Raw genomic sequence first — 27,544 nt, forward strand, 5'->3', positions numbered from 1 at the left:
GGCTCACTGCAACCTCTGCCTCACGTGTTCAAGCCATTCTCCTGCCTCAGCCTCCCAAGTAGCTGGGACTACAGGTGTGTGCCACCACACCCGGCTAATTTTTTTTAGTAGAGACAGGGTTTTGCCACATTGGCCAGGCTGGTCTCAAACTCCTGACCTCAGACGATACACTCACCTCGGCCTCCCAAAGTGCTGGGATTACAGGCATGAGCCACCTTACCCAGCCTAATATAGTAATTTTTATTATGCATAAAAAGTTATAAAGTAAATATGCCTCATGGGACATAGTTGTTTCATTTTTATATGAAATAAAATAACTTTCTATTTTTACATGGAAATCAGAATTCATATATCTCACGTGTTTTTGGTGTTGTTATCCACAGGAGACCAATTATTTTGCAATGGCAATCCCTAATGATCTATTCCCTAATCAACTGGAAATACTTCCAAATCAGTTAATAAACTTCTTTCAATGTTTAAAGTTTGAAATATCTAAGTTGGGGTTAAAGGGAAAGCTCATGTTTAGTTGTCAGTGTATCTCAGCAGCACATCATGGGAATATTTATTCGTATTGTTGTAAAAATGTTTTCTTTCCATAATGTTATGTGCTGGAGGAGTTGGCTCATGGGTTGCAGGACCAAAACCTGAAAATATCTCTGACTGTGTGTCACCAGGCCACACAATGAATACATCACTTAGGTTAGCATGAGAAAAAGGGAAAAACAGCTGTGAAGCCCATGAACTTTCCAAGAAGGTAAAGGAGAAAAAAAAAAAAAAGATAGATTTGAAGTCTTAAGTTTTACTATGAATAGCACCCTGCTGAGATCATAAAAATGAAAAATACCATCAAGATACATGAAAAAGGAAACACCAAAGGGAAGAGTGATAACAAGGCTTCACAGAGCACAGCTTCCTTTGACAAGATGAAAAGGAAATGAAAAGAGGAAGGAGATAAATGGAACAGCCCTCTACCTAAAGTTTCTGTCCATGGAGAAACTGACATTTAAGTGCTGCTCAACAGGAAAAAGAAAAAAGACCTGGTTATTGAAGTTGGCTTTGTTGGAGATGCGTTACTCAGATACAAATACAAAGATGGGTTTGGCCAATGGGCATCCGTGTCAAGAAGCCTAACCTAACACGTTCTGAACATTAAGCTACCTTTTATCTGCCAGTCCTTGGTGTTCAGAAGAATCCCTCCTCCTCACCCTAACTTCTATGGGGCTATTTCCAAAGATAGCTGTCATTGAAGTGAGTAAGAGTGAGTTGGGCCTTATGACACAAGGAGACAAGACTATTTGAGGACAATAGACACAGGTTTTCATATACATTTCATGTTATTCTGAGTTACTGATGGGTTCACTGATGGAATTATTAATTGAGTATAGCCAATAAGGAGAACCACAATTAAGCTGGTATCTCTGGGTTCTGGATATCATCCTCAAGAAAACTATTTACTAATTACATTGAATGAGGTTATTAAAATGTGTAAGTTTCACACAAAAACAAAAAGACAGTTCATTCCAAATTGTGCATATGGATATATAATGTTAATTATGGGAATTCCATCTTAAGAATTACTACAACTCTATGTGTTCTGTATAAAAACAGGAAAATAATTGTTCCAATATATAAAAGGAAAACATTTAAAAATGTATTTTGTTGGCAGAATCAGTTGCCAGAATTCATTCAGTCAACTAACAAGCACTCCTCTGTGGCAAGAAGCCCTGCTTCTCTGTTGTAGCAGGCAGCTACCCACCTAAATGATGAGGTCAAGAAATAAGCAGCTGATAAAAAGATAAAAAACGTGTAATAGTCCAGTGATTACATGTGTACTATGGATCAGCGCCAATTACTTGTAAGCTTTTGGTATTTAGTTCGTTACAGCAAATGTTTTCTTTTTTAAATTTTCTTCTGCAAATGTTTTCTTGTAATGAAAACTATTTCCCATTTAGCAGAATTACAAAAATAGTCAAGAAGAAATGTTCTGATTGATGTATACAGTTAGAATGTATATTAAAGATTATTATAAAATGATAACTGAATTATATCCATTTCTAAAGTATGTTGGGACAGAATTTTTTAAAAATATGATTCCGTTTTGAAAATTGTTTTACCACTGGATCAGTGTGGTTCTTAAACTTGGCTTTATCTTGGAGTCACCAGAGGAGATTCCAAAGACACCATTACCTGGATCCACCTCCAGAGATTGGGATTTTAATTGGTCTGTATCTGGATTTTAAGAGCCCTTCTGGTGATTCGACTGTTTAGCTAGGTTTGAGAGCCACTACCCTAGATTATCTGTCCTGCTCCAGTAACATTCTTTTTCTAAAATCATTTATAGTATATTAATAGAAATAAATCCATGGAAATTCCAAGTAAAATCAGAATTGCTGGGGTTTAAAATCTCTGGAACTGAAATTCCTATGTGTGAATGATGCCCAAGAATTGCTTATTCCTTTCACCAGCCAAACAAAGCAAAACAAACAAACAAACAAAAACCATTTAAAAACCTAGTAAGATGTTGACTTACCAGATATTAAAGCATACTAAAAGCTTCTATACTAGAATCAGTATGGTAGTGGATAGGAACAGAGAAGTCAGTAGAACAAAGTCAAGATCCCAGAAAGATCCCAGTTTATGTGCAAAGTTGTTAGTAACAAGGAATGTGGCTCAATTCAGTGGAACAGGGATGAATTATTTCTGAAATTCTGCTGGAACAAACAAGTGTCCATAAGGCAGAAAATAAGCATGATCACTATCTTATACACATTAAGAATATGTAAATTAAAGAGAATGAGAAACAACCAACAATCTTAAAGAAAATCTGTGAGATTGTATGTAGGACCTAGGGTAGTATGAAACTTTCTTAACAAAGATTGGAAACTCAGAAGCTGTAAAATACAATATAGACATAATTGACCATATAAAAACATCAATGTTTTCATGCTAAAAATACTATATGCAAACATTGTATATAACTATTAGATCTGAAAACCATTTGAAAGGCTGTCAAATATAACTTTCCAACAGCTGAAAATATGACCCATACAAATATCAAATAAGCATGTGTCAAAGATTTAGTCAATTCATTAATGAGGGTACCAGTAAAATAGTAAGCTGGTTCAAAGGAGATTTTGAGGATTGTGTAGAGAAGACCAAATGTTGCTCAGGAGAAAGACTGAGTATGAAAATGTCCTGTTATTTGCTGTATCCTCAGGGCTAGCACAGGGCCTGGAAAATAGCTGGCATAGATTAAACTCCTGTTGAACTAAAATTATATTGAGACTCCTTTACTAATGCTGAGAAGTAGAGAAGTGGAGAATTTCTCACACACACACAGAAAGGCACATGGGTGTCTGCCCAATTGTAATAATACTTATGTTGAAAGAGAAGATAAATATCATGGATTTCAGCTTTAGCAGGCAGACTAATCCTGGATTGATAAAAAGCCTTGTACGTCTTCGTAAAATCTGGCTTTAATTAGATAGAAGCACCACCTGTAAAGCTGTTCAATGTGCTCTTTTGTTTTATTTATAGGGAAATGTGTCCTTCTCATGTCCACAGCCACAGACTGTCCCTGTGACTTTTCTGAGCTCCAGGAGTTATCTGGCTCTGCCAGGCAACTCTGGGGAGGACAAAGTGTCTGTCACTTTTCAATTTCGAACGTGGAACAGAGCAGGACATTTGCTTTTCGGCGAACTTCGACGTGGTTCAGGGAGTTTCGTCCTCTTTCTTAAGGATGGCAAGCTCAAACTGACTCTCTTCCAGCCGGGACAGTCACCAAGGAATGTCACAGCAGGTAACAGTTGTATTCCCATAAACCTGACATATCCACATGGAAATCATTTGGTAATTAGTGAGTGAGTGAGGCAGTGAGATGCTCCATGCCCCCACTAGAGGAACAGATTGCTGTTTCCTTTTAGACTTCTGTGTGGCGCACACAGCCATCACTAAAGTGTTCTTTTGACCAAAATGACTATATATGAGAAATATGAAATGCATATTTCTGCAGACATACCTTCCCATATACAAGGAATACCCTTGAGCTCCATTTCCTGACAAACATATACCAGCCTCCATCCCAAAGAACTAGGGTCAGGACCTCATGGAACAGACAATACCCAGAGGCACGTTCCTCTCCTGTCCTCCTTCTCCTTTCCCTTCTCCGCCCCGCCTCTCAGGGTCTGTGCACAAATATTCTATACACAGTAGGCAATTGATAACTATCACTTTACAGGGAAAGATGCCTGGCAAATACCAAGAGTTCTTATTCTTTTGTTGATGGCTGATTCGTTTTCTGGGATAGCTGGGCACCCTGGAAGAATCTCAGCTCCTCCACTTACTGCCCTTCTGAAATGTAAATCACGAAGCCTCCTAAGCCTCAGCTGTTTTCACTTGTGAAATGGTAAACCTCAGATCTCCTTTGCAGGGAGAACAATAGGAAGGAAGTCTGATTTTATTAGCACAATGCCCACCCCACACACAGGCCCTCTCATCCCCACTCCCCATCAGGGCCTGTTTTTGTTGGGCAAATGCTAGGTTAGGGGCTTAAATCCCATGAAGCTGGACTGAGTTACAATAGATGGGAACTAATCTCACATGCAGTCAGATGTGGGCAAGTTTGTTAACTACAGAGCTGCTGGATTTTGATGATTGGATTTGGAGATGGGAGGAGCACTGGGTCCTAAATTGACATTGTGCTGGATTTTGATGATTGGATTTGCAGATGGGAGGAGCACTGGGTCCTAAGTTGACATTGTGCCTAAATTGGCATCAGAACTAAATGGGGGCTTTAAAAAAAAAAAAAAAAAGCGTAATCTGAAAAAGAAAAAGGCACAGACGAAGAGGCTGACTTCTGCTTGAGACCAGGGGGTTATCATACTCAAAAAAAGATTCCTTTTGGCTGTAAGAGGCACACATGACTATATTGCTATTAAATGTTGTGGTATGAAAGCACAATTTCAAGACCCGTGAAGAAATTCGGAGGGCGGGGCCTTATCTCAGTACTTCTGGAACAATCAGGCAAGTCCTGAGTGTTAGAATCTGTGTCCGCCTCACACAGGTGTTTCAGGGGAGATAAAACAGATATTCAGAGGGGACATATATTATTTTCTTTTAGAAATGCAAACCTAGTTTCCATTTCCTCACGAATAAGATTTTTTCCAAGAAAGGTTAAAATCGTGACTCACACGCAGATACAGAATGAACACATGTCAGAGATTTTCTTTTAACTCATTGATGAGAGAACCAGTGTTAGGGAAATAAGTAAAGATAAAATTGCCTACCAACATAGTGAATCAGTTTCACAAGGTAGAAATGAAATAGTCTTATTATGGAATAAGTATTAAGCCAGACTGTGATGTACATTTCAGGCAATCGCTAATGTGATTGCAAAGAAAGAAATTTCATCCATTTATATAGCCAGGCAGATACAACCCATTACATACACGTTCTAAAGATAAAGGACAACTTGTCCTCAAGTAAGAGGACTTGACAGCGCCGTTTGCTACACAGCCCATCTTACATTCACCTGGTAATTGGGGAGGCACGCTCCTTTATGCAAAGGAAAACTAAACTCCTTCATGTCTCTTTGACAAGTGGGTAGTTGCAACTTGCAGCCAGGCATCTATGTTAAACTCCCAGGGAGACAAGGAGATAGGAGCACTGCCTTTCTTGATGTTTACATTTCAAAGACATGTCTCCAAGGTCCTCAAGAAAAACACTCCTGGAAACAAGAAAGAGGCTAAATAAGATTTTGTTTGTTTGTTTGAAGATTTTAAAGATGTACAAGTTTTCTGAAAGAAATGCTCTAAGGAAAAAAAGTGAATGAAAGTGTGTATCCCTTTTAGCACTAAGAAAGCTTTTGTTTGTTTTGGTTTGTGTTTACACTTACACCAGTAAGGCCTGTTTAAAGGAGTACCACACATTTATAGTCAGAAAAGAGATGCCGACTAGCTAAACTTGCTAATATCCAAAGGGAAAGGCAAATCCCTTACCTGTACACACTTTGCATCTCTATGGACAAGCATTATTTGCATTATTATCAATGTTCTGCAAGTTAACTTCTGTCACTATACAGCTGTAAAGTAACCTAGTCCAAGATGATGGTTTACAATCCTGTAATATCAGCTAATCTTTCCATTGAAAAGATATCCAGTAATCTCCTTTGCCCATTTCAAAGACTGCCCTCAATTTTTTTCCTACAGTAGTTGGTTCAGTTTTACTGCTGATGAGTTGCATATATTCTGGATTCAGTGAAGTGCTGAACAAGCACTTTGTCCGGTTCTGGGTTGCACAATAACTAGAATTAAATATAATTGAAGTTCTTAAATCTCATCAGGATTTTGCTTTAGCTCATGGCTTTGTGAGTGTGATATTTTGCCTCTGCAGTTAAAACGTTGTAGTTGTTAACAAGAGATCATCTTCATATCAAATGTGTTTAAAATAACATCTATGTTGTGGGCAATTAATTTAGTAACTTCTCATTGAAATATTTATAGATTCTACTGTATCTGATTTTCTTGTGCATAAACTATGGCCAAAGGCCAAATACAACCTAATAGAAAACAAAAAGAAAACAAATGTGGATGATAGATATGAAAACAATTATACAAAGATCTGCTTTTATTTGTCAAAAGATATTCTTAAAGAGGGCACTTTTTGCAGTTATAAAAAGAACATGTCAAAGATTTTGTTTAACTCATTAGTTTATGAGGGAATCAGTAAGATGTTACAGCTGCAATGATTTTGTGTATAATGTAAAACTGGCTTATTCCATGGGATGGGTTAGAGGAACCAGGAAGAAAGTCAATTGTATTTCTACCAGACAAAATTCATTTGCATGTCTATGGACAATAATCATTTGCCTGCTTTCAATTTTCTACAATTCACAGGGTGGTAAAAGAATTCAAAGAAGGGGCCAGGTGTGGTGGCTCACGCCTGTAATCCAGGCAATTTGGGAGGCCAAGCCATGCAGATCACGAGGTCAGGAGATTGAGACCATCCTGGCTAACACGGTGAAACCCCATCTCTACTAAAAATACAAAAAAATTAGCCAGGTGTGGTGGCGGGTGCCTGTAGTCCCAGCTACTCAGGAGGCTGAGGCAGGAGAATGGCTTGAACCCGGGAGGCGGAGCTTGCAGTGAACCGAGATGGCACCACTGCACTCCAGCCTGGGTGACAGAGCGAGACTCCATCTCAAAAAAAAAAAAAAAAATTCAAAGAAGGTAAAAGGCACAGAGACCTGCAGAATCATATAATCCTCGAGATTGTATTTAGACAGTGCCTAGTTTTACATTGAAGACATCCAGAATCTTGGTTGATTTTAAAGAATAATTTATTTCCTTACACTTTATTACTACTTCTGTTTCTGTTTCATACATCACTGAAGGTTAAAAGGGAAAACTAAAATATTAACGTTAATGTTTAATTTTTAAGAAGTACTACATTTGAAATGCTAATAATATACTAACTTCACATAGATACACGTTAGGAAGAAAAATAAATCAAGCACAGAGTCATTTTTAATAATTTACAGGTTTCCCAAGACTATCAAGTAAAATGTTAACTTTATAGGAAAATTTCTATTAGTCTAAAGTTTATTATGATATATGTAACTTCTGAAATAGTTTCGATCTTGGCCTAATTTTAAACTTCAGTGCAGAGTTAATTTAATAGGCCTCATGAAGCTAATCTTATTTTTAGCCCATTTATTGGCATGTGTCTTTGAAATATTACCAGGTAAAAGAAAACACGGAATACCTCTAGTGATTTTAAATACCTTAACATTTAAATTTGCCATTACAATTCATTATGTTACCAAATTATTTGACAAGATTGATTTCATAATTACTACTAAGAATCATAAAATAATGTGGATGTGAGTGTAAATATATAAAAATATTGTACATATATAAAGTACAACTCCAGTTCTTTCCTAAGCATTTTTTATCAAATATTAAATAATAGCTTTTATTTTATTTTATTTTATCTTTTTGAGACAGCGTCTCACTCTTTCACCCAGGCTGGAGTACAGTGGTGTGATCTCAGCACACTGCAACCTCCACCTCCCGGGTTCAAGTGATTCTTGTGCCTCAGCCTCCGAAGTGACTGGGACTATAGGCTAGTGCCACCATGCCCAGCTAATTTTTTGTTTTTTGGTAGAAATGGGGTTTCACCATGTTAGCCAGGCTGGTCTCGAACTCCCGACCTCAGGTGATCTGCCCGCCTCAGCTCCCAAACTGCTGGGATTACAGGCATGAGCCAGCATGCCCAGCGAATAATAACTTTTAAAAGACAGTATAATTATATCTATAATCATAATGTGTTAATTCAGAAACACACGAATATATGTTAAAGATTTTAACTAATCAATGAAGAAACCAGTAAGATGTTACAATCAGTTTGGAGGATAATTCAAAGTACTGCACATACAGGCAGATAAGAAATGTCAAAATGAATTACAGACAGATATGAAATGGTTCAGTAACCAACTGCATCTCGCCAGGCACAAGTCATTTGTATTTCTATGGGTACAAGTCATTTTGCATTACTATCAGTTTTCTACAATTTATAGGGCTGTAAAATAGCTCAGACAGTGAAAGCAGGGTTTACCTTAATTAACGGGTGCAGTAAGACAGACATCCAGTGATCTTCCCCCATTTCAAATCCTGTTGCACCCCATAAGTTTGTGCAATTATGTGTCAACTTTTTCTAAAAAAAACTTTTCACAATCATTCTTGACATATTTTTTATCAACTCACTTTCTTGATTCTTGTAAAATATTTTTGTTAGATTCAGTAAAGCAAGTAAGTTTTGCATTTGAAGATTGAACCAAACTGTGTTGTTTTTATCCCATTGTAAAGGCTCCTAATGTATATATTTGATAATTAAATTCTAGTTACTTTAAGCAAATTACCAGAATTTGTTACAGTGATTCTTCAGAAAGAGTAATATTTTTATTCATGTGTTATTTTCGTAATAACTGAAATTTTTAAATTAAAGATAGGTGGTTAATTTTTTTTTCAGTGATACATGAACATGTAAATACCAGTCTTCTCTGACGTATTCAGTGATCTGAATCAAATTGTTTTCAAGTGTTTCCAGAGCTCATAATTTAGAGTTGTCTCTGACTGACTGTATTTCCTCCAGGTGCTGGATTAAACGATGGGCAGTGGCACTCTGTGTCCTTATCTGCTAAGTGGAGCCATATGAATGTGGTGGTGGACGATGACACAGCTGTTCAGGCCCTGGTGGCTGTGCTCATTGATTCAGGTGACACCTATTATTTTGGAGGTAAGAGAAGGCAACTGAATGACACTGGCAGTGGAACCACTTTTTATCTTTATTGCTTTGCATTTTGAGTCTTAGTCAAATTTAAACCAAGTTGATACTAAGAAATAATTTCTCTAGCCATGAAATTAATACCTTTTGAATTTGTAAAAAACATGAAACATTTAATCAATTTTTCTTCCCAATACAAAAATAAGTATCTGCAGAAAGTTTACTTGCTGTTTAAATAACTTCATATTTTCATTTAACATTAAAAGAAAAATATATTTGAGCTACACATAGTAAATAAGTGGAAACTTTCAAACATCAATATCATAATCATATCTCTACAACAGATAAATCCATTTATACTTCTAACAGTTAGCTTGTAAAAACAAAACAAATCATACTATCTGAAGTCATTGGCTTACATAAAATATTACTTACATATATAAGCCTACATCTAAATCTATACTATTGAATCATTATTAGTACACAGCTCAGTTTATAGATAGATGGATAAATATTTTTTACAGGGAGAAGGCGTAATAGGAAATATTATACTGATTATGAAGTACTTTCAAAACATTGACAATAATAAACAAATATTAATTAATAGGAGATAAGCATATTAAATGAATCCAGTATAATTGGTGTTACACTGGTGCAAAGTATTGAATGTTTGCTTCCCCACCCCAGATTCATATGTTGAAATCCTGACCCCCAAAGTCATGGTGTCAGGAGGCTTTGGAGGGTAATTAAGTCAGAAGGGTGGAGCCCTCATGAATGGAATTAGTGCCCTTATAAAAGAGGCCCAAGAGAACTCCCTTGCCTTTCCTGCCATGTGAAGTTATAAGGAGAAGACTGTGGTCTGTGAAGCAGACACTGCATCTGCTTTGCCTCAAACTTAGACTTTCCAGCATCCAGAACTGACAGAAATAACTGTTGTGTAAGCCACTTCGTTCATGGGATTCTGTTAATAGCAGCCCAAAGTGACTATGAGAACTCATACAGCTAAAGAAATGGAAACAAGTGGATCTTTTGATTATAAAGGAAGTTTGGATTTTTTTAAATTAAAAGGACCACTAGGAATAACAGCAAAACCCTGCTATGTATTCTAGAATGCTCCTGTGAGTCCAAAGATTAAGCTTTTACATCTGGAAACCACAGTTAAGAGAAACAATCACATGAGAAAACTTGTCACATGGGGGCATGGATGCCTGTACCTTACAGCATTCTGTTATCATCCCATATCACCACATATATGATAAGAAAACTCATTCTCAAGTAAGAAAGTTTTCAACTAGGTCCGAAATTCCATGCTGGACACAGATACAGAGAGCCACTTGCACTGTACCTAAACACTGAGGTGTTACTGAGGTAACTTAATTACTTGTAATTCTTACTGGAAAGGTAAATATATTCGACCTTTCTTAGTAATGAAAATTGTATGTAAACAGAAATATAGATCTAGTAATAGAAGACTTGTTATATACATGCAGTCCTATACATTGCATTTTACCTCATCAGTATTTGTGGTGTTTCACAAAGAATATGTACTTTTCCAAATATACAGCCACAGACATTCAAAGACTTCACTGAGCTGTCCTGTGGTACACAGGTGTATTTAAATTGTTAAAGAAAATTAAAATGGCCTGAGCTATCTCTGACCAGACAAAGCCTTGTAAGTGGCCTTAACTTTGCTTGATTTACCAATATAAGCAAAACTTAACTTGAGCTATTTCTTGTAAATGGCTTTAAAAATAAAAAAAAGTCAAACTTAAGGCTAACCAATCAGAAGCCAATTAACTTACATAACTAGAGACTTTCCAGCAGGATCAACCAAATAAGGCAATTGTATAACTACAACCAGTGAAAAATTTGCTACTATATTTACCTTACAGAAGCTGTCCCTTTTTGTTCCCTTGAAAGGATCCCTGAACCAGTTCCCATTTGAAGCTGCTTCAACAGTGATTCATGAATCACTGTTAGCTCAAATAAACTTTTGTGCCTCCATTTACCTTTTATTAATGGATACATTTATATCTGTAGTTGGATGCTTTTTTCCTCTAAGCAGACACAAAGTAAACCTGAAGAGCTTAAAATTTTTATTTCTTTCTTTCTTTATTTTTTTTGAGGCGGAGTCTCGCTGTGTCCCCCAGGCTGGAGTGCAGTAGCGCGATCTCGGCTCACTGCAAGCTCTGCCCCCCAGGTTCACGCCATTCTCCTGCCTCAGCCTCCTGAGTAGCTGGGACTACAGGCACCCACCATCACATCTGGCTAATTTTTTGTATTTTTAGTAGAGACGGGGTTTTCACCATGTTAGCCAGGATGGTCTCGATCTCCTGACCTTGGGATTCGACGGCCTCGGCCTCCCAAAGTTCTGGGATAACAGGCGTGAGCCACTGTGCCAGGCCAAGATTTTTAAAATTAGTTAATGCCTTATGTATCTTGAGTGGATGATGACATAGGAGTCCTCAGAAAAATGCAGCCATGCCCGCCACCCTTTTCAGAAGAGCGAAGTTGGCTTAAGGAATCATCATCGTTCCAAGATTGTTAGTGATCTGAGAAATTTCATGTGCTGAGGATGATGCCAACTTAAGGGTTTCCGAGTATGAGCACCAGGATGCCTCCTATACCTGCTCTCAGCCATATGTGGTATCGACAATTGTCTCTAACAAATTTTTCCAAACCAAGTAGAAAAAAAGCAGTAAACGGAACAGAGATTTTTTTTTTTTTTTATTAGGATGGGACTGAAATCTGTCCCTCCTTCAGGATGAGGGCTGTAATCTCTATGACAGAAACAGATGACAGAGTTTGATCCACACTACTTTGTTTTCAGAACTGCTAGCTCAGATGGAATAGGTCCATAAAGAAACTAATGAAATAAGCAATAGAAAATCTCAAACATTATGGTCTTTGACAATGTATATTCATATATAATTCCCATTTCCTTCAGAAAATACGTGATGCTTCTTTTTTTTTTTTTAAACTTATTTTAGATTCAGAGGTATACATGTGCAGGTTTGTTATATAGGTAAATTGCATGTAATGGGGGCTTGGGGTACAGATTATTCCATCACCCAGGTAATGAGCAGTTGTGGTGTCTATTGTTCCCTTCTTTGTGTCCATGGGTACTCAATATTAAGCTCCCACTCATAGGTCAGAATACATGGTATTTGGTTTTCTGTTCCTGTGTGAGTTCACTTTGGATATTGGCCTCCAGCTCCATCCATGTTGCTACAAAGGACATTATCTCATCTTTTTTTATGGCTACATAGTATTCCATGGTATATATGTACCACATTTTCTTTACGCTACCGTTGATGGGTATTTAGGTTGATTCTATGTCATTGCTATTGTGAATGAACATGCACGTCTGTGTGTCTTTATGGTAGAAGGATTATTATTCCTTTGGGTGTGTACTCAATGGGGTTGCTGGGTCGAGTGGCAGCTCTGCTTTAAGTTCTTTGAGAAATCACGAAACTGCTTGCTGCAATGGCTGAACTAATGTATAATTCCCCCAGCAGTGTATAAGCACTCCCTTTTCTCCACAGCTTTACGAGCACCTGTTATTTTTCGCCTTTTAAATAATAGCAATTCTGACTGGTGTGAGATGGTATCTCATTGTGGTTTTGATTTGCATTTATGTCATGACTAGTGATGCCGAGGAGTTTTTCATATGCTTGTTGGCCACATGTATGTCTTGTTTTGAAAAGTGTCTGTTCACGTCCTTGGCCCGTTTTTTAATGGGGTAGGTTTTTTTTTACTTTCTTGTTAAGTTCTTTATAGATTCCAGACATTAGACCTTTGTCAGATGCATAATTTGTGAATATTTTCTTCCAGTAGGTTGTCTGTTTACTCTGTTGATAGTTTCTTTTGCTGTGCAGAAGCCCTTTAGTTTAATTAGGTCCCATTTGTCAACTTTTGTTTTTGTTGCAATTGCTTTTGGTGTCTTTGTCGTGAAATTTTTGCCATGTCCTATGTCCAAAATGGCATTTCCTATATTTCCTAGGTTATCTTCCAGAGTTTTTGTAGTTATAGGCTTTACTTTTTTGTTTTTTTTTTTTTTGAGACTTTAGAGTCTCACCTGTTGCCCAGGCTGGAGTGCAATGACACGATACAGCCTCAACCTCCCAGGTTTAAGAGGTTCCCCCGCCTCAGCCTCCTGATTAGCCTGGACTACAGGCACGTGCCACCACATTCAGGTAATTTATTATTATTATCATTATTATTATCATTATTATTGTTTGTAGAGACGAGGTCTCGCTGTGTTGCCCAGGCTTGTCTCAAACTCTGAGGCTCAAGCTATCCTCCCACCTCACCCTCCCAAAGTGTTGGGATTATAGGCATGAGCCACTGCACCTGACAGGTTTTACATTTTATTCTTTAATCCATCTTGAGTTGATTTTTGTATATGGTATAAGGAAGGGGTCTAGGAACTGCTTATGGTTAGCCAGTTATCCCAGCACCATTTATTGAATAGGGAGTCCTTTCCCTACTGCATGTTTTTGTCGACTTTGTTGAAGATCAAATGGTTGTAAGTGTGTGGCATTATTTCTGGGCTCTCTATTCTGTTCCATTGGTCTGTGTGTCTGTTTTTGTACCAGTACTATGCTATTTTGGTTACTGTAGCCTCGCAGTAGAGGTTGAAGTTGGCTAACGAAATGCCTCCAGATTTGTTATTTTTGCCTTGGATTCCCTTGGCTATTCAGGCTCTTTTTTGGTTCTATATTAATTTTAAAATAGTTTTTACTGGTTCTTTGAAGAATGCCATTGGTGATTTGATAGGAATAGCACTGAATCTATAAATTGCTTTGGGCAGTATGGCCCAATATGGTTAAAAACCATATTTATTATTCCTATCCATGATTATGGAATGTTTTTCCATTTGTATGTCATCTATGATTTCTTTGAGCAGTGTTTTGTAATTCTTCTTGTAGAGATCATTCATCTCCCTGGTTAGCTGTATTCCTAGGTATTTTATTCTTTTTGTGGTCATTGCGAATAGGATTGCATTCTTGATTTGGCTCTCAGCTTGCATGTTGTTGGTATATAGGAATGCTACTAATTTTTGTACATTAATTTTGTATCCTGGAACTTTGCTGAGATTATCAGATGGAGAAGCTTTTGGGCAGAGATGATGGGGTTTTGTAGGTATAGAATCATATCATCTGCAAACAGAGACAGTTTGACCTCTTTTTCTCCTATTTAGATGCCTTTTATTTCTCTCTCTTGCCTGATTGCTCTGGCGAGGACATCCAGTACTGTGTTGGGTAGGAATAATGAGAGAGGGTATCCCTGTCTTGTCCCAGTTTTCAAGGGGAATGCTTTACATCTTTTGCCCATTCAGTATGATGCTGGCTGTGGGTTTGTCATAGGTGGCTCTTACTATGTTGAAGTATGTTCCTCCAATGCCTCATTTGTTGAGGGTTTTTAACATGAAGGGATGTTGAGAAAATACCTGATGCTTCTCTAGAGACAAATATATGAAAGCAAACAACATTTCATGAAGGAATGAGGAATATTTTGTGGCAGCAAGAATGAGAATGACTCTCCAAGATGCCCTGGAAACTGTGAATATGTTACATCACATAAGGGATTTTGCAGATGTAATTAAGGTTGCAGACCTTAGGAGATGATCGTGATTCATGCAGTGGGCTCAGTGTAATCACATGAGCACCTAAGAGATTTAACTCTGGTTGGAGGCAGAAGAGACACAGAAGAGAGGTGTGGGTGAGGGGAAGCCAGAGAAACTAGAAGCAGGAGAATGTTTCTGCACCATTGCTGGTTTAGAAAATGAACTGGGCACTATGAAGAGCAATGCAGGCAGCCTGACATTGCTGAGAGGCCCCAACTACCAGCCAGTGACGAATTGGGACCTCACTCCTACAACTACAAGAAGTTGAATTCTGCTCTAACCTGTGCTTGGACACACATTCTCCCCTAGGGCCTTCATAAGGAGCCCAAGAATACCTTGATTTTGTCCTTGTAAGACTATAAGCAGAGTCATCAGTCCAGCCCTCCCACACTTCTAAAGTGAGAGATAATACAGAGAATGTTTTAGTGATTTGTTACAGTGATGATGAAAAGCTGATACACATTCCAACCTCCATCAGATCCATTTACAGACATTCCCATTCAGTTCTAAACCCTTGGACAATGGCCAAAAAAAAAAAAAAAAAAAAAAGAAAGGGTTTCCTCAAACACACCCTGAGAATATACTGAAAAAGATGATATCTATCTATCTATCTATATATAGATAGATAGATAGATATAGATATATATCCAGGTGTGGTGGCCCACGCCTGTAATCCCAGCACTCTGGGAGGCTGAGGCCAGCGGATCACCTGAGATCAGGAGTTGAAGACAAGCCTGGCTAACATGGTGAAACCCTGTATCTACAAAAATATAAAAAAAAAAAAAATTTAGCGGGGCATGATGGCGGGTGCCTGTAATCCCAGCTACTTGGGAGGCTGAGGCAGGAGAATCACTTGAAAAAAAAAATATATATATATATATACATATATATATATATTTTTTTAATATATATAATAAAATATTTTTTAAATATATATATGACCAAAGAGAATAGTTTCAACAGAAAGTCAAAACAGCCAACACAGTTTCTGTGTTTTGTTTTGTTTGGATTGTGTATGGCCTTCGAGTGAAGTAACATACATGATCATGAACCATATAGGGACACAGTGACAGAAATGGGAAGGCTGATCCATGATCATACATGCATACATACATACACTATGGATTCCAAAGTCCCCTTTGACCTGAAAGTATGAGAAGAGCCCATAACCCATTTGAAATAGATATGCAGCAGCCACAACCCAAATTGTATATGCATAAGTAAAGTTGTCCTTATTTCAGAGATGATATTATGGATTGAATTGTTTTCCCTCAAATTCATATGAACCCCAGAATGTGACCTTTTTGGAGATAGGATCTTTGCAGAGGTAATCAAGTTAAAATGAGGTCATTAAGGTGAGCTGCAATCCAATATGACCAGTGTCCTTATGAAAAATGGAAATGTAGGTGCAGAGACACACAGAGAGGGAAGACGCTGGGACAACACGCAGGAACAACGCCTCAGGAAGACAGAGGCTTAGAGTGTTACACCTGCAAGGCCAGAGCTGCTTACTGGGTTCCTCCCTGACCCCAGCTCCCACCTGGGGCTGAGCCTGATCCAGGCCTTACCACCCACTGCTGCTACAGTGCCATAAATCCTTTTTAAAAAATTAAAATATTTATTTGACAAATAAAAATTGTATATATTCAAGGTATACTATGTGACGATTTGATATAGGTATACACTGTGTTCTGATTACTACAGTCAAGTTAATCAACACATCCATCACACCACACATAGTTACCATGTTGATGGCAGAGGGCAGTGAAGACATTTAAAATCTGCTCTCTTACCAAATTCCAGGTAAATAAAACAGTATCATTATGTATCACCATGCTGGATCATCATGCTGGATCCCTTTTGTTTCATGGGGTTGTATCACCATGAAACAGTATCACCGTGCTGGATCCCTTTTGTTTCATGGGGTTGTTGAAAAAATACTACAAATTAAGGACTGGAATGCATGTCTTCCAGATAGGCCTAAATAAAAGATCCCACTCGGGAGCCGATTTTAAATAGACCACCCTTTATGGAGCGTCCCTTCATCACTGTGCCCAACGGAATTGTAACAATGCTAAATGAGTGCCGTTACCTTTTTCACTGCTTTATGTGCTGGTTTTATTGCACCATACAGGTGTCCCCGGAGCCTTGGCTCCTCTGGAGCATCTTATTGATTTCCCACTGCCGCATGAAGAAAGGCCATGCTTTGCCCAAAGTGACTAATAGTTTTACTCAGTCGGTTATTTCAACTGATTTTTATTGCCCAGTAATGATGCAGTGAAACATTTTACTAAGTCAGGGAGCGCATCAGCCTTTCCTAGACAATAATAAACAGAATATTTGCCAGCTCAGTCAATGATTGAGTACAGCCAAGAGACACTGCAGCCTAAGAGAGGGCGGTCAGAGTGGGGAGGTCACAGAAGGGTGCAATAAATCTTCTGCCCAGGGATGTTTACTCAGAAAATCCTTGGTCATTAGAAATGTCATTTAGCTCTGTAAATAATAAGATACATTTGCTAATCAATGCTTGAGGTGCTTCCTGAGAGTATTAGTATAGTTTTGCATTTTACTATCTTTTTTCCAGAATCGTTTTAAAATTATGTTGGAGACAGCACAATATGAAAGTAAAATTCGGCCGGGCGCAGTGGCTCACGCCTGTAATCTCAGCACTTTGGGAGGCTGAGGCGGGTGGATCACAAGGTCAGGAGATCGAGACCATCCTGGCTAACATGGTGAAACCCCATCTCTACTAAAAATACAAAAAAAAAAAAAAAAAAATTAGCTGGTCATGGTGGTGGGCGCCTGTAGTCCCAGCTTCTCAGGAGGCTGAGGCAGGAGAATGGCATGAACCTGGGAGGCAGAGCTTGTACAGTGAGCTGAGGCTGCGCCACTGCACTCCAGCCTGGGTGACAGAGTGAGACTCCGTCTCAAAAAAAAAAAAAAAAAAAGTAAAATTCATCCCTAAAATTGGCTGTCAGCATGGAAATTATAAAACTCATTTTCTAAACTCTGACAGTCATTCAGAGCAAACTTTCCACAGAGCAACTATGAAAACAGACAATGTCAATCTGCAAAGTTTGATTGTTTTCTTTCCTCATATTCCGAGGTGTGCATATGTGCCTCAAATTGTATTAAAACATTTGCTATAGATGACAGATTTTATAACAAAAAACAAATAAGCCAATATATCCAAGACCTATCATTTCAAAAGTAAAATATTTAGGAAGCACTAAAAGGGATAAGAATGAAAGTACTATTCAGTTTTTTAAGTGATACTAAATAAAGTTGATTACAGAAAATGATTTGTCAAAGTATAAATATAGTATCACCTTTAGGGTTTAAATTCTACAGGTGAGATTTTATAACGTTCCGTTATTCAAGAGCCCATTTCCATAAATATATACATGCTAATAATGTTAGAAATGCTTTTGAGTTATTTTTATGCGTATCATAATTTTATTCATTTTTACCGTGAAATAGATCATATATGTACAGTTAAAAAATATTGCTAATTTTTCAAAAGAATGTATATATTGTTATATGAATATACCACAGTTTATCAGTTCTACTGTCCCATCTTGCTATTGTTAGGCAATTTTCATTTTCGTTTTTAGATTTGCTTTATAAAATTTAGGGGAGTGGTGTTTGTTTTGTTGTTTTGCTTTTTTTTTAGACAGGGAGTCACTCTGTTGCCCAGGCTGGAGTGCAATGGAGCAATCACAGCTCACTGCAGCCTCTGCCTCTCCAAGCTCAAGCACTTCTTCCACCTCAGCCTCTGGAGTAGCTGGGACTACAGGCCTGCACCACCACACCTGGCTAATTTTTGTTGTTATTGTTTTTCTTCGTATTTTGTAGAGTTTTGCCATGTTGTTCAGGCTGGTCTGAGGTGATCCACCCACCTCAGCCTTCCAAAGTGCCAGGATTATAGGCATGAGCCACCATGCCCAGCCTAAAATTTAGTTTTTAAAATATTCTTAACATACCTAGTTTTTCCAGTGAATTTTGCATTCCTTGTGTGTGCTTTTGTAACTTTATTTACCCATCTGTATAGTAAACTTAGGGAAACACCAGCTCTAACCACCATGTTTAACAGCATAAGCTGGTTGTTAAATTTTACTGATGTATATAAACCCCAAATAGATCATTTCTTCACATAGAAACAGCCTTTGGTTCTGCTAGTATTCATTACTCATTTTAGTAATTTAAAGACCACATGACCCAAATTCTTCTTGAATGCTGTGCAGTGTACTGAAAGAGACTAAGAAGCCCTTTTCTGTTTTCTCAGCAAATTTACTTCTTGGGATATTTCTGTTCATACGGTTTCCTATGACACATAGCGTCACTAAGAGTCAAATAAGTGAAGCTGAAAAGATTAAAATTAATCCTGTGATCCAGTTTTAATAATGAGTTCGTTTCATTATGTTTCTTTTTCCTCTCCATTTGTTTTATACTGGCCTGGAGAAAACAGGCTTGATGGATAAAATGCACAGTATTTTCTTCCTAACTAGATTATATATTTAGAATGGCCTGAATATGTACAGCTGCAGACAGTAACTTCATTCCTACAATATAACATCTATCAGTGATTGAAACTAGTCAGCTGCACATTTTATTTATTTATTAAAAAGGATTTGGATTTTTATACAATATTTAAAAACCACAAAATGAGAAGGGATCAATCAACGTATACCTTGAAAGTCTTTCCAAGAGTCTCAGTATCCAACAGCCATGGAGGCTGTGACCTTTTTCCTTCTTTTCTCAGCCTGCTGGTCATTTAAGGGTCATCAGAGATGACTCATTCTCTAGTTCTTAAAATCAAACTTCTTCCACCAAATCCAAGACCCTGAATTTGTTCAAACTGTAAAAACATCCTCTTGCCACCAGTCCACCAAAAGATCTTCTATTCAAGTGAACAACAGCTTTAATTGCTGACTCAACTCTCAAATTCTAAAAATGTCTGTACTGCTTCATCATCAGGGGCACTAGGAATTTCACATGTCACACATTTTCCAACTTTGCCATATTTTTCATGGCAAAATTGGGAAATACCGTGGACTTTATCCATCAAGCCTGTTTTCTCTGAGCCAATATAAATTGACAATGGAAAAGAAAAAGAAGCATAACAAAATGAACTCATTATGAAAACTAGATTATACTCTTTTCAGTTTCACTTATTTTATCCTTAATGATGCTATGTCTCATAGGAAACCATATCAACTGAAAAATACGTCATCACACATTCTTCCCTGGTTTCAGCTTCCAAGTCTTCTTCCACCTCCCCTTCACCAGCCATGTTCCTTAGTAGGACCACCTTAGTAGGACTCAAGTATTTCAGTCAGTGGATTTGTACCTGATTCTTCAATGCATCTTTCTCTGCGGCGTCACCCACAATGATCTTGCCGCCTGGTTTGCTGGTCTTCCCCACCGGAAAGGCGGCGCGCAGCCCCTGCTGGTGCTCCCCGAGGCCCTGGCCTTCCCGGAAGCCGCGCTTCTGCATGATGTTGTGCGCCACTGTTCCCACCACGTTAGCGAGGAAGGAGCTGCTAGGCCGGTTTGGAGATCTCAGTCTGTCCTGTTCTTCCTTCACTGGGGGAGGAATGGCTGCTTTGGAAGACCGTGACTGAGGTCTTGAATCCTCTTCATAAGGAAAATCTCGGGGTGACTCTTTGTCTTTCTCTACCGGAGAAGTGGGGGGGCAATGGCAGCTCCACCCTACTTCTTTTCCTCCTCTCTCGCTCCTAATCTTTCCCTTCATCAGAATCTGGATTTGGTTGCCTTGATCAGAACTCCCCTAACTTCTTGCCTGTCTTTAGGCCTCTTTTCCCTTTCTTCTATTTCCTTTCGTATTTCTAGCTCCTGCTGTGTCTGTCGTTCCTCTCTTTGGCACTTCACTACTTTCTCATAATCATAAAGAAACATAGGATCATATTCGTCAGCTAAAGGAATCAGAACGTCCCCTGCAAAAACCCACTGGGAGCAGGATCCTTCAGCCCAGCTGCTGCATGCCGTGGTGTGTCCCCAATTTGCAGGTAATCTGAGGAGCCGCCTGGCTTTAGGTCAATGACTGGGGCAAGAGCTGCACTGTTTCTAACTTTGGCTCTTTGCCTGAGTGAGAGCTGCCTTCCTCACCTGAAGCTGAGACTGCAGAAGTTTGACGTTTTGGAACCTGCCTTCTGCTTTTGAGTCACTGGTCTCCACTCCCAGGTCATCGTATGGGGACATCTTTTTTTTTTTTCAGTTTAATGTTGCCCTGCTGACTCTACCCATGGGTAGCCAGGTTAATATGAAAAAATGAAGAAGAAGAAGAAAAACCCACCAATTTCCTGATGCCAGATAAATGGAAAATGTTATTTGCACCAAAGAAACTTTGAGAGACTTGGAACAAATCACTGGTGGATCTGGATTTCTGGATCTCACTAGATTTATTTTAATAGAAAGTTTAGGCCAGACGCGGTGGCTCTCGCCTGTGATCCCAGCACTTTGGGAGGCTGAGGCAGGTGTATCATCTGAGGTTAGTAGTTCAAGACCAGCCTGGCCAACAAGGTGCAACCCTGTCTCTACTAAAAATACAAAGATTAGCTGGGCATGGTGGCGGCAGCCTGTGGTCCCAGCTACTGGGTAGGCTGAGGCAGGAGAATTGCTTGAACCCGGGAGGCAAAGGTTGCAGTGAACCGAGATCGTGCCACTGCACTCCATCCTGGCAACAGAGTGAGACTCTGTCAAGAAAGAAAGAGAGAGAGAAAGAAAGAGAAAGTCTAATTCGCAGATGCAGACTTATCTTCTGTACTGTCATTTGTCCATTCTTTTTTTTCTGGTCTGTGATTTCATCTTTTTGAAGTGTTTTTCAAGCAGCACTCTGTACGGTTGCAGGTTGTGCATATAGCCTGCATTTTTTTTCATTCATGCCTGAAATAGAGATTGACTGAAGGTCAAATTCTTTTAAACTTACCTTTATGGAATCTTTCTGCTATTCAATGCCATGCCTCCTTCCATGATACTGAGAATACAAAATTGACTGTTGTATCACCAATCCTCACATCCTTCTTATAGGAAGTTGCTAGACCGAGAACTTGTGGCAGCACTGCATTGAAGCCTGTCACTGCAATAACACGCAGTGACAATTTTCTTGCCAACCTCATATGCTTACACAAATGAAAATAACCGGGCTAAAATTTTCATGGGTCTTAATATCTTTATTTGTTCGATTTCATATCCATGCAGTACTTTATGATTAGAATTTGTCCTGAAAGTTTCATAACTTTTTGGGGGACACCTGGATTTATTTTAGTTTTTTTTCTAACAGAGTTATTGAATTCATTTTCTTTTAAGAATAACCTGGCTGGGTGCTGTGGCTTACGCCTGTAATCCCAGCACTTTGGGAGGCCGAGGCAGGTGGATCACGAGGTCAGGAGATCAAGATCATCCTGGCTAACATGGTGAAACCCCGTCTCTACTGAAAAAAAATACAAAAAAAAAAAAAATTAGCTGGGCGTGGTGGTGCGTGCCTGTAGTCCCAGCCACTCGGGAGGCTGAGGCAGGAGAATGCTGTGAACCTGGGTGGTGGAGCTTGCAGTGAGCAGAGATCACACCACTGCACTGCAGCCTGGGTGACAGCGCGAGACTCAGGTCTCAAAAAAAAAAGATAACCTAAGTTATGTGTCAGGAAACACCACATGGTGAAAGAAAGATTAGCAGAACTGTTGGTATTCCTATAATTCATTACTGGAAAATATTTATTGAATTAATAATCCTAATTCTTAACTTAAGGTGTTTATTTCTTAATGATTAGTGAGATGCAGTAGAATTATACAAAGTTCACTCTCTATTCCATTCTTCAGAAGGTTCTGCTGTACCATTTAAACGTATATTTCTTTTATAAATAAAAAATATAAAAGATTTTAGTCTTCAAACTTTTAAACAAATATGGTGTTAAATGTTAAACTTCCAAGTGTCTGTGAGATTATGTATAAAGTTTTGATAAGCTAAAAAGAAGCCTTAAATATGAGGGAGGCTTTTACTTTAGGAATCTAAAGCAGAAAATATTAAAGTTAAAGAGATAAAGCTTCAGTTATTAAAACAGAAATCTAAACACAACATTTAATTTTTATGGAACTTTTAGGGAGGAAATAAGAGGACAGGCATTGAGAGGTGCTTCATTGATTCCAGTAAGGAATCTTCATTGACTGTTTTTTGAAATTGGGCTAGTGATTAACAATACAAGGTCAAAGAGAGATCAATGAAAAACACATAAGTACAAATTCTATACTTCATTTTTTTCATTTTAATGAACACTGTAAAGTAAACTCAATCCTCTAGTGATAAATATTGATGTATATTTACTATAATCTTTGGAGAAAAGGGTATTTGCATGAACTCAAAGTGTCATGCCAAATATTAGATTTAATACCTAATATTAGGTTTAATACCTAATATTAGGTTTAATACCTAATATTTGAATGATTGGGAAAAGAAAATAAGAAATTATATCTCACAAGTTTGAAAGAAACAATACAGAATCAATATAAGCAGGCTTCTTTTTTAAAATAAGGCAAAGGGTAAAATTTTTCAAAAGCTATGTAATTCCATAATATACAATTAAATTAATTATTAATTCAATTTCTCTTGTCACTGGCATTACACCATTATGAAATGAGGTGCTTCTTTCATATTTGTATGTTAAAATTAAGTATTCATTTAGATCAGAGGTAGACAAATCACGGTCCATGGCATATTATATAAGCCCAAATGAATAATTGCTTTGTATTTTTATTTTTATTTTTTTTTATTTGAGATGAAGTCTCGCTCTGTTGGCCAGGCTGGAGTGCAGTGGCGCCATCTCAACTCACTGCAAGCTCCGCCTGCTGGGTTCACGCCATTCTCCTGCCTCAGCTTCCCGAGTAGCTGGGACTACAGGCACCCGCCACCACGCCCAGCTAATTTTTTTTTGTATTTTTAGTAGAGACGGGGTTTTACCATATTAGCCAGGATGGTCTTGATTTCCTGACCTCATGATCCGCCCGCCTGGTCCGCCCGCCTTGGCCTCCCAAAGTGCTGGGTTTACAGGCATGAGCCACCGCGCCCAGCCCTGCTTTGTATTTTTAAAGGGTTATAACAAGAAAGACGTGCAACAGAGACCAGGTGTGACCCACAAAACCAAAAGTGTTTACTATCTGCGTTTTACAGAAAACCTTTGCAGACTCCTGACTTAGACAAATGCCTTATAATTTTATTCTGAATTAATATGACTCTTTCTACAAACAGTTGTCTTTAAATAAAAAGATTTTACAATTATTGTGTTTTCTTTAACTAGAGTATGTACTTTCATCCTTTTCCTTACTTTTCAAACTTTGAATTAGAGTTCCATTATTAGGTTATATATTGTAACTCAGAGGGTGGGAGTAAGTTCAAGACACTACTTTCCTATATGCTTGGACTGGTGTGGAGTAATACTGCTTATGTCAAAGTCAGGCACTCACCACTACTTCTTATAAGTACTGTTCTTGTTTCACAAAACAAGCCCACATAGTAAAGGGAAATGATGTCGTAAGCATTGCCATTTATAATTTAGGTGAAATTAGCTGACGGTTGTGGTGAAACTTTTAATATTTAACTTCTAATATTGGAAGTAATCAAATGTCTGTTTTATCTCTTTCTGTTCATAGAACATTCTGGACTGCAAATTTTTATCCTTATGTACCCTAACAGTGTGTTAGGTCCTGTTACTTTTTGTGTTGTTGTTAACATTAGAATTTAATCTTTAGTTATATATTTGACTAAAGCACCTAATACCAAAGAAAGTATTACTAGAAAAGCAAATCTAGGTATTTCCACCCAGTCAGTATAAAAAAATACGTTTTTAAATACTCCCAAATGCACATACATCGCAACACACAAAAACACCTATAGGGTAGATATTTAACATATTTTAGGTAAATGGTCGTACACAATTATATTTTCAGGTAGCATTTTTCACACTTCACAGCATATCCTAAATAAAATTTGGGCTATGACTTCATTTATTTTAATTTAACCTCCACTTTAATTTTTTTCACTTAATAATACATGATGCTAAAATGCATGATTATTTCTTAGATGAGATTTCACAAAAGAAGCCAAACCTCTTTTCACTTGGTTGGGAAATAATTCCTGTTATAGGAATTTCAGATCTGAATTTTCCCCCATAATTTCTTATTCTGAATTCCAGGTATTATCTTAAATTTGATCAGTTCTAACCTTGCCCCTTCTCACCTCTCTAATGAATGGTGAAGCTCATCGCATCATACCGATGTCCATAAACAAGCGGGAGCAGCAGTCTTCATATAGTAAATACTGTGGAATAGTTTTGTCATAGTTATTGCTTTTGTCCTATTTTTGTCTTCATATTCAGGCTGCCTGGACAACAGCTCTGGCTCTGGATGTAAAAGCCCCCTGGGAGGGTTTCAGGGCTGCCTGAGGCTCATCACCGTTGGTGACAAAGCGGTGGATCCCATCTCAGTACAGCAGGGGGCGCTGGGGAGTTTCAGGGACCTCCAGATAGACTCCTGCGGCATCACAGACAGGTAAGGGCCATCCTAGGTCACTTTAGCTTGCCTGTTTTCAAAGTTGAAGAAGGCAAATGTAGACGGCTGGAAAAAAGCATTCCCTTCTGTTTTGTTGTTGTTGTTATCTTTCGAGAGGGAATGAAATAGTCGTAATTACTATGAGGATTAGAAAACTTCATCTTGGGCGGGCGCCGTGGCTCACGCCTGTAATGGGGCCGAGGCGGGCGGATGATGAGATCAGGAGATCGACTTCATCCTGGCTAACATGGTGAAACCCTGTCTCTACTAAAAATACAAAAAAAAAAAAAAATTAGCCAGGCGTGGTGGCGGGCACCTGTAGTCCCAGCTACTGGGGAGGCTGAGGCAGGAGAATGGCGTGAACCCGGGAGGTGGAGCTTGCAGTGAGCAGAGATCGCGCCACTGCACTCCAGCCTGGGCGACAGAGCGAGACTCCGTCTCAAAAAAAAAAAAACAAAACTGCATCTCTAATGGAATAAATAGCATTTTTTAAATGATAGTATTTTATTAGAAGACATACACCTTATGAATTTTACCTTAATATGATCCCAAGTTGCTCAGCTAATAGTTATCAAGCTCGCTTTTGCAACCACACACCCATCAGTTGGATGATATTTTTCCAGGCAGAGGAATTTAATAGGTTACTATTCATCAGCCACCTAACCCCACATGTTCTGCAGAGAAAATAAAAAGTAATTTCTTCTAGAAAAGTTTGAATCATAAAGATGGATGAAGATGTGTGCAGAAGGACATACTCAATGAAATATGGAGGTTAGACAAGAAAAACATTTAATTCAAATAAGTATTACAACCACAGTTATGCTAGTTGTGCCATAATTTTACAAAGATTTTGGCTGAGAAGAATCATAGGGTCACACCTGGAAAAATAATATTTCTACATACAATTTGCCCTAGTACATTTGGTATTTACTTTCAGTGAATAAATAAATGCTACAGATTTAAAAATTAAAAAGTGGTAATCTGGCCCGGCACAGTGGCTCACGCCCGTAATCCCAGCACTTTGGGAGGCCGAGGCGGGCGGATCACGAGGTCAGGAGATCGAGACCATCCTGGCTAACACGGTGAAACCCCGTCTCTACTAAAAATGCAAAAAATTAGCCAGGCGTGGTGGTGGGAGCCTGTAGTTCCAGCTGCTCAGGAGGCTGAGGCAGGAGAATGGCGTGAACCTGGGAGGCGGAGCTTGCAGTGAACCGAGATCGTGCCACTGCACTCCAGCCTGGGCAGCAGAGCCAGACTCTTCTCAAAAAAAAAAACAAAGTTATATCTACATCTGGTAGAACTTTCAAAACCTGCCTTCTTCATGGAGTAAATTCAGTTAGTCAATTCTGTTTTAAACATTAACTGTAAAATTATCCTCTCTGGCTAAACAGGTTTTAATTTATAACTCATAGTGACGTACTAAAAAAACGTAATTACTACTAAATGAAAAGTTCATTCATATGGACTTTATTTATTCAGCACGGAATAATTTCCCCCTGTGAACATTCTGTTGATTTGTAGGAAAAATGAATTAATTCAAAGATGAGGTGTATATGAAGTGTAAGAATTTGTCAAGTACCTCTCACTCTTGACCTTGAGATTCGAATTCTTGGCACACAGCTGGGACTGCATTTACATCTCAACACCAGCCCCAGAACCCCACTCTGTAGTCGTGGGGAGGGTAGTTGGGAAGGTTTCTGGCCATTTGCTCACTTAATATAATCCCAAGTTGCTCAGCTAACTAGCCAGGGAGCTCAGCTCTCTCTGGGTTAAGGGGAAATGTCCCATGGGCCCACACTGTGAGTGACAAGAGCTGTCAGCTCAGCTGTGATGCAAGTGTGATTTTCTTCACTTGTATGACATTATTTTGATATCTTGTTAATTACTCACAAAATATGATCCATTTGCAGTGTTTCTGTTCTGAGGTATATATCGTAAGGCTGCCTCTTTTCAGAGATGATCCATGTTGCCTGCTTTGTGCATGTAGCTCCCAGAGTACAAAACTATTGTTTTTACTGTTATAGGCTGTTTTGTTTTAACCTTAAAGTCCCAAGAGTTACATTGGTGCCTAACT

At 38.5% G+C, this 27,544-nt stretch overlaps 1 protein-coding gene and 1 pseudogene across 1 annotated transcript in view; one reads left to right on the top strand and one right to left on the bottom strand.

The window, feature by feature from the left end:
* LOC129044594 (contactin-associated protein-like 3) overlaps window positions 1–27,544 on the top strand; it is a 237,117-nt gene that overhangs the window by 131,928 nt on the left and 77,645 nt on the right. The window contains 3 exon segments of the mRNA XM_054502601.2: window positions 3,538–3,799; window positions 9,151–9,294; window positions 25,299–25,470. Of these exon segments, the coding sequence (XP_054358576.1) occupies window positions 3,538–3,799; window positions 9,151–9,294; window positions 25,299–25,470 (578 nt within the window).
* LOC129044595 (splicing factor 45-like) lies at window positions 19,727–21,133 on the bottom strand (annotated as a pseudogene).

This window comes from Pongo pygmaeus, chromosome 13 (genome assembly GCF_028885625.2).
Source record: "Pongo pygmaeus isolate AG05252 chromosome 13, NHGRI_mPonPyg2-v2.0_pri, whole genome shotgun sequence".
NCBI classification, from domain to species: Eukaryota; Metazoa; Chordata; class Mammalia; order Primates; family Hominidae; genus Pongo; species Pongo pygmaeus.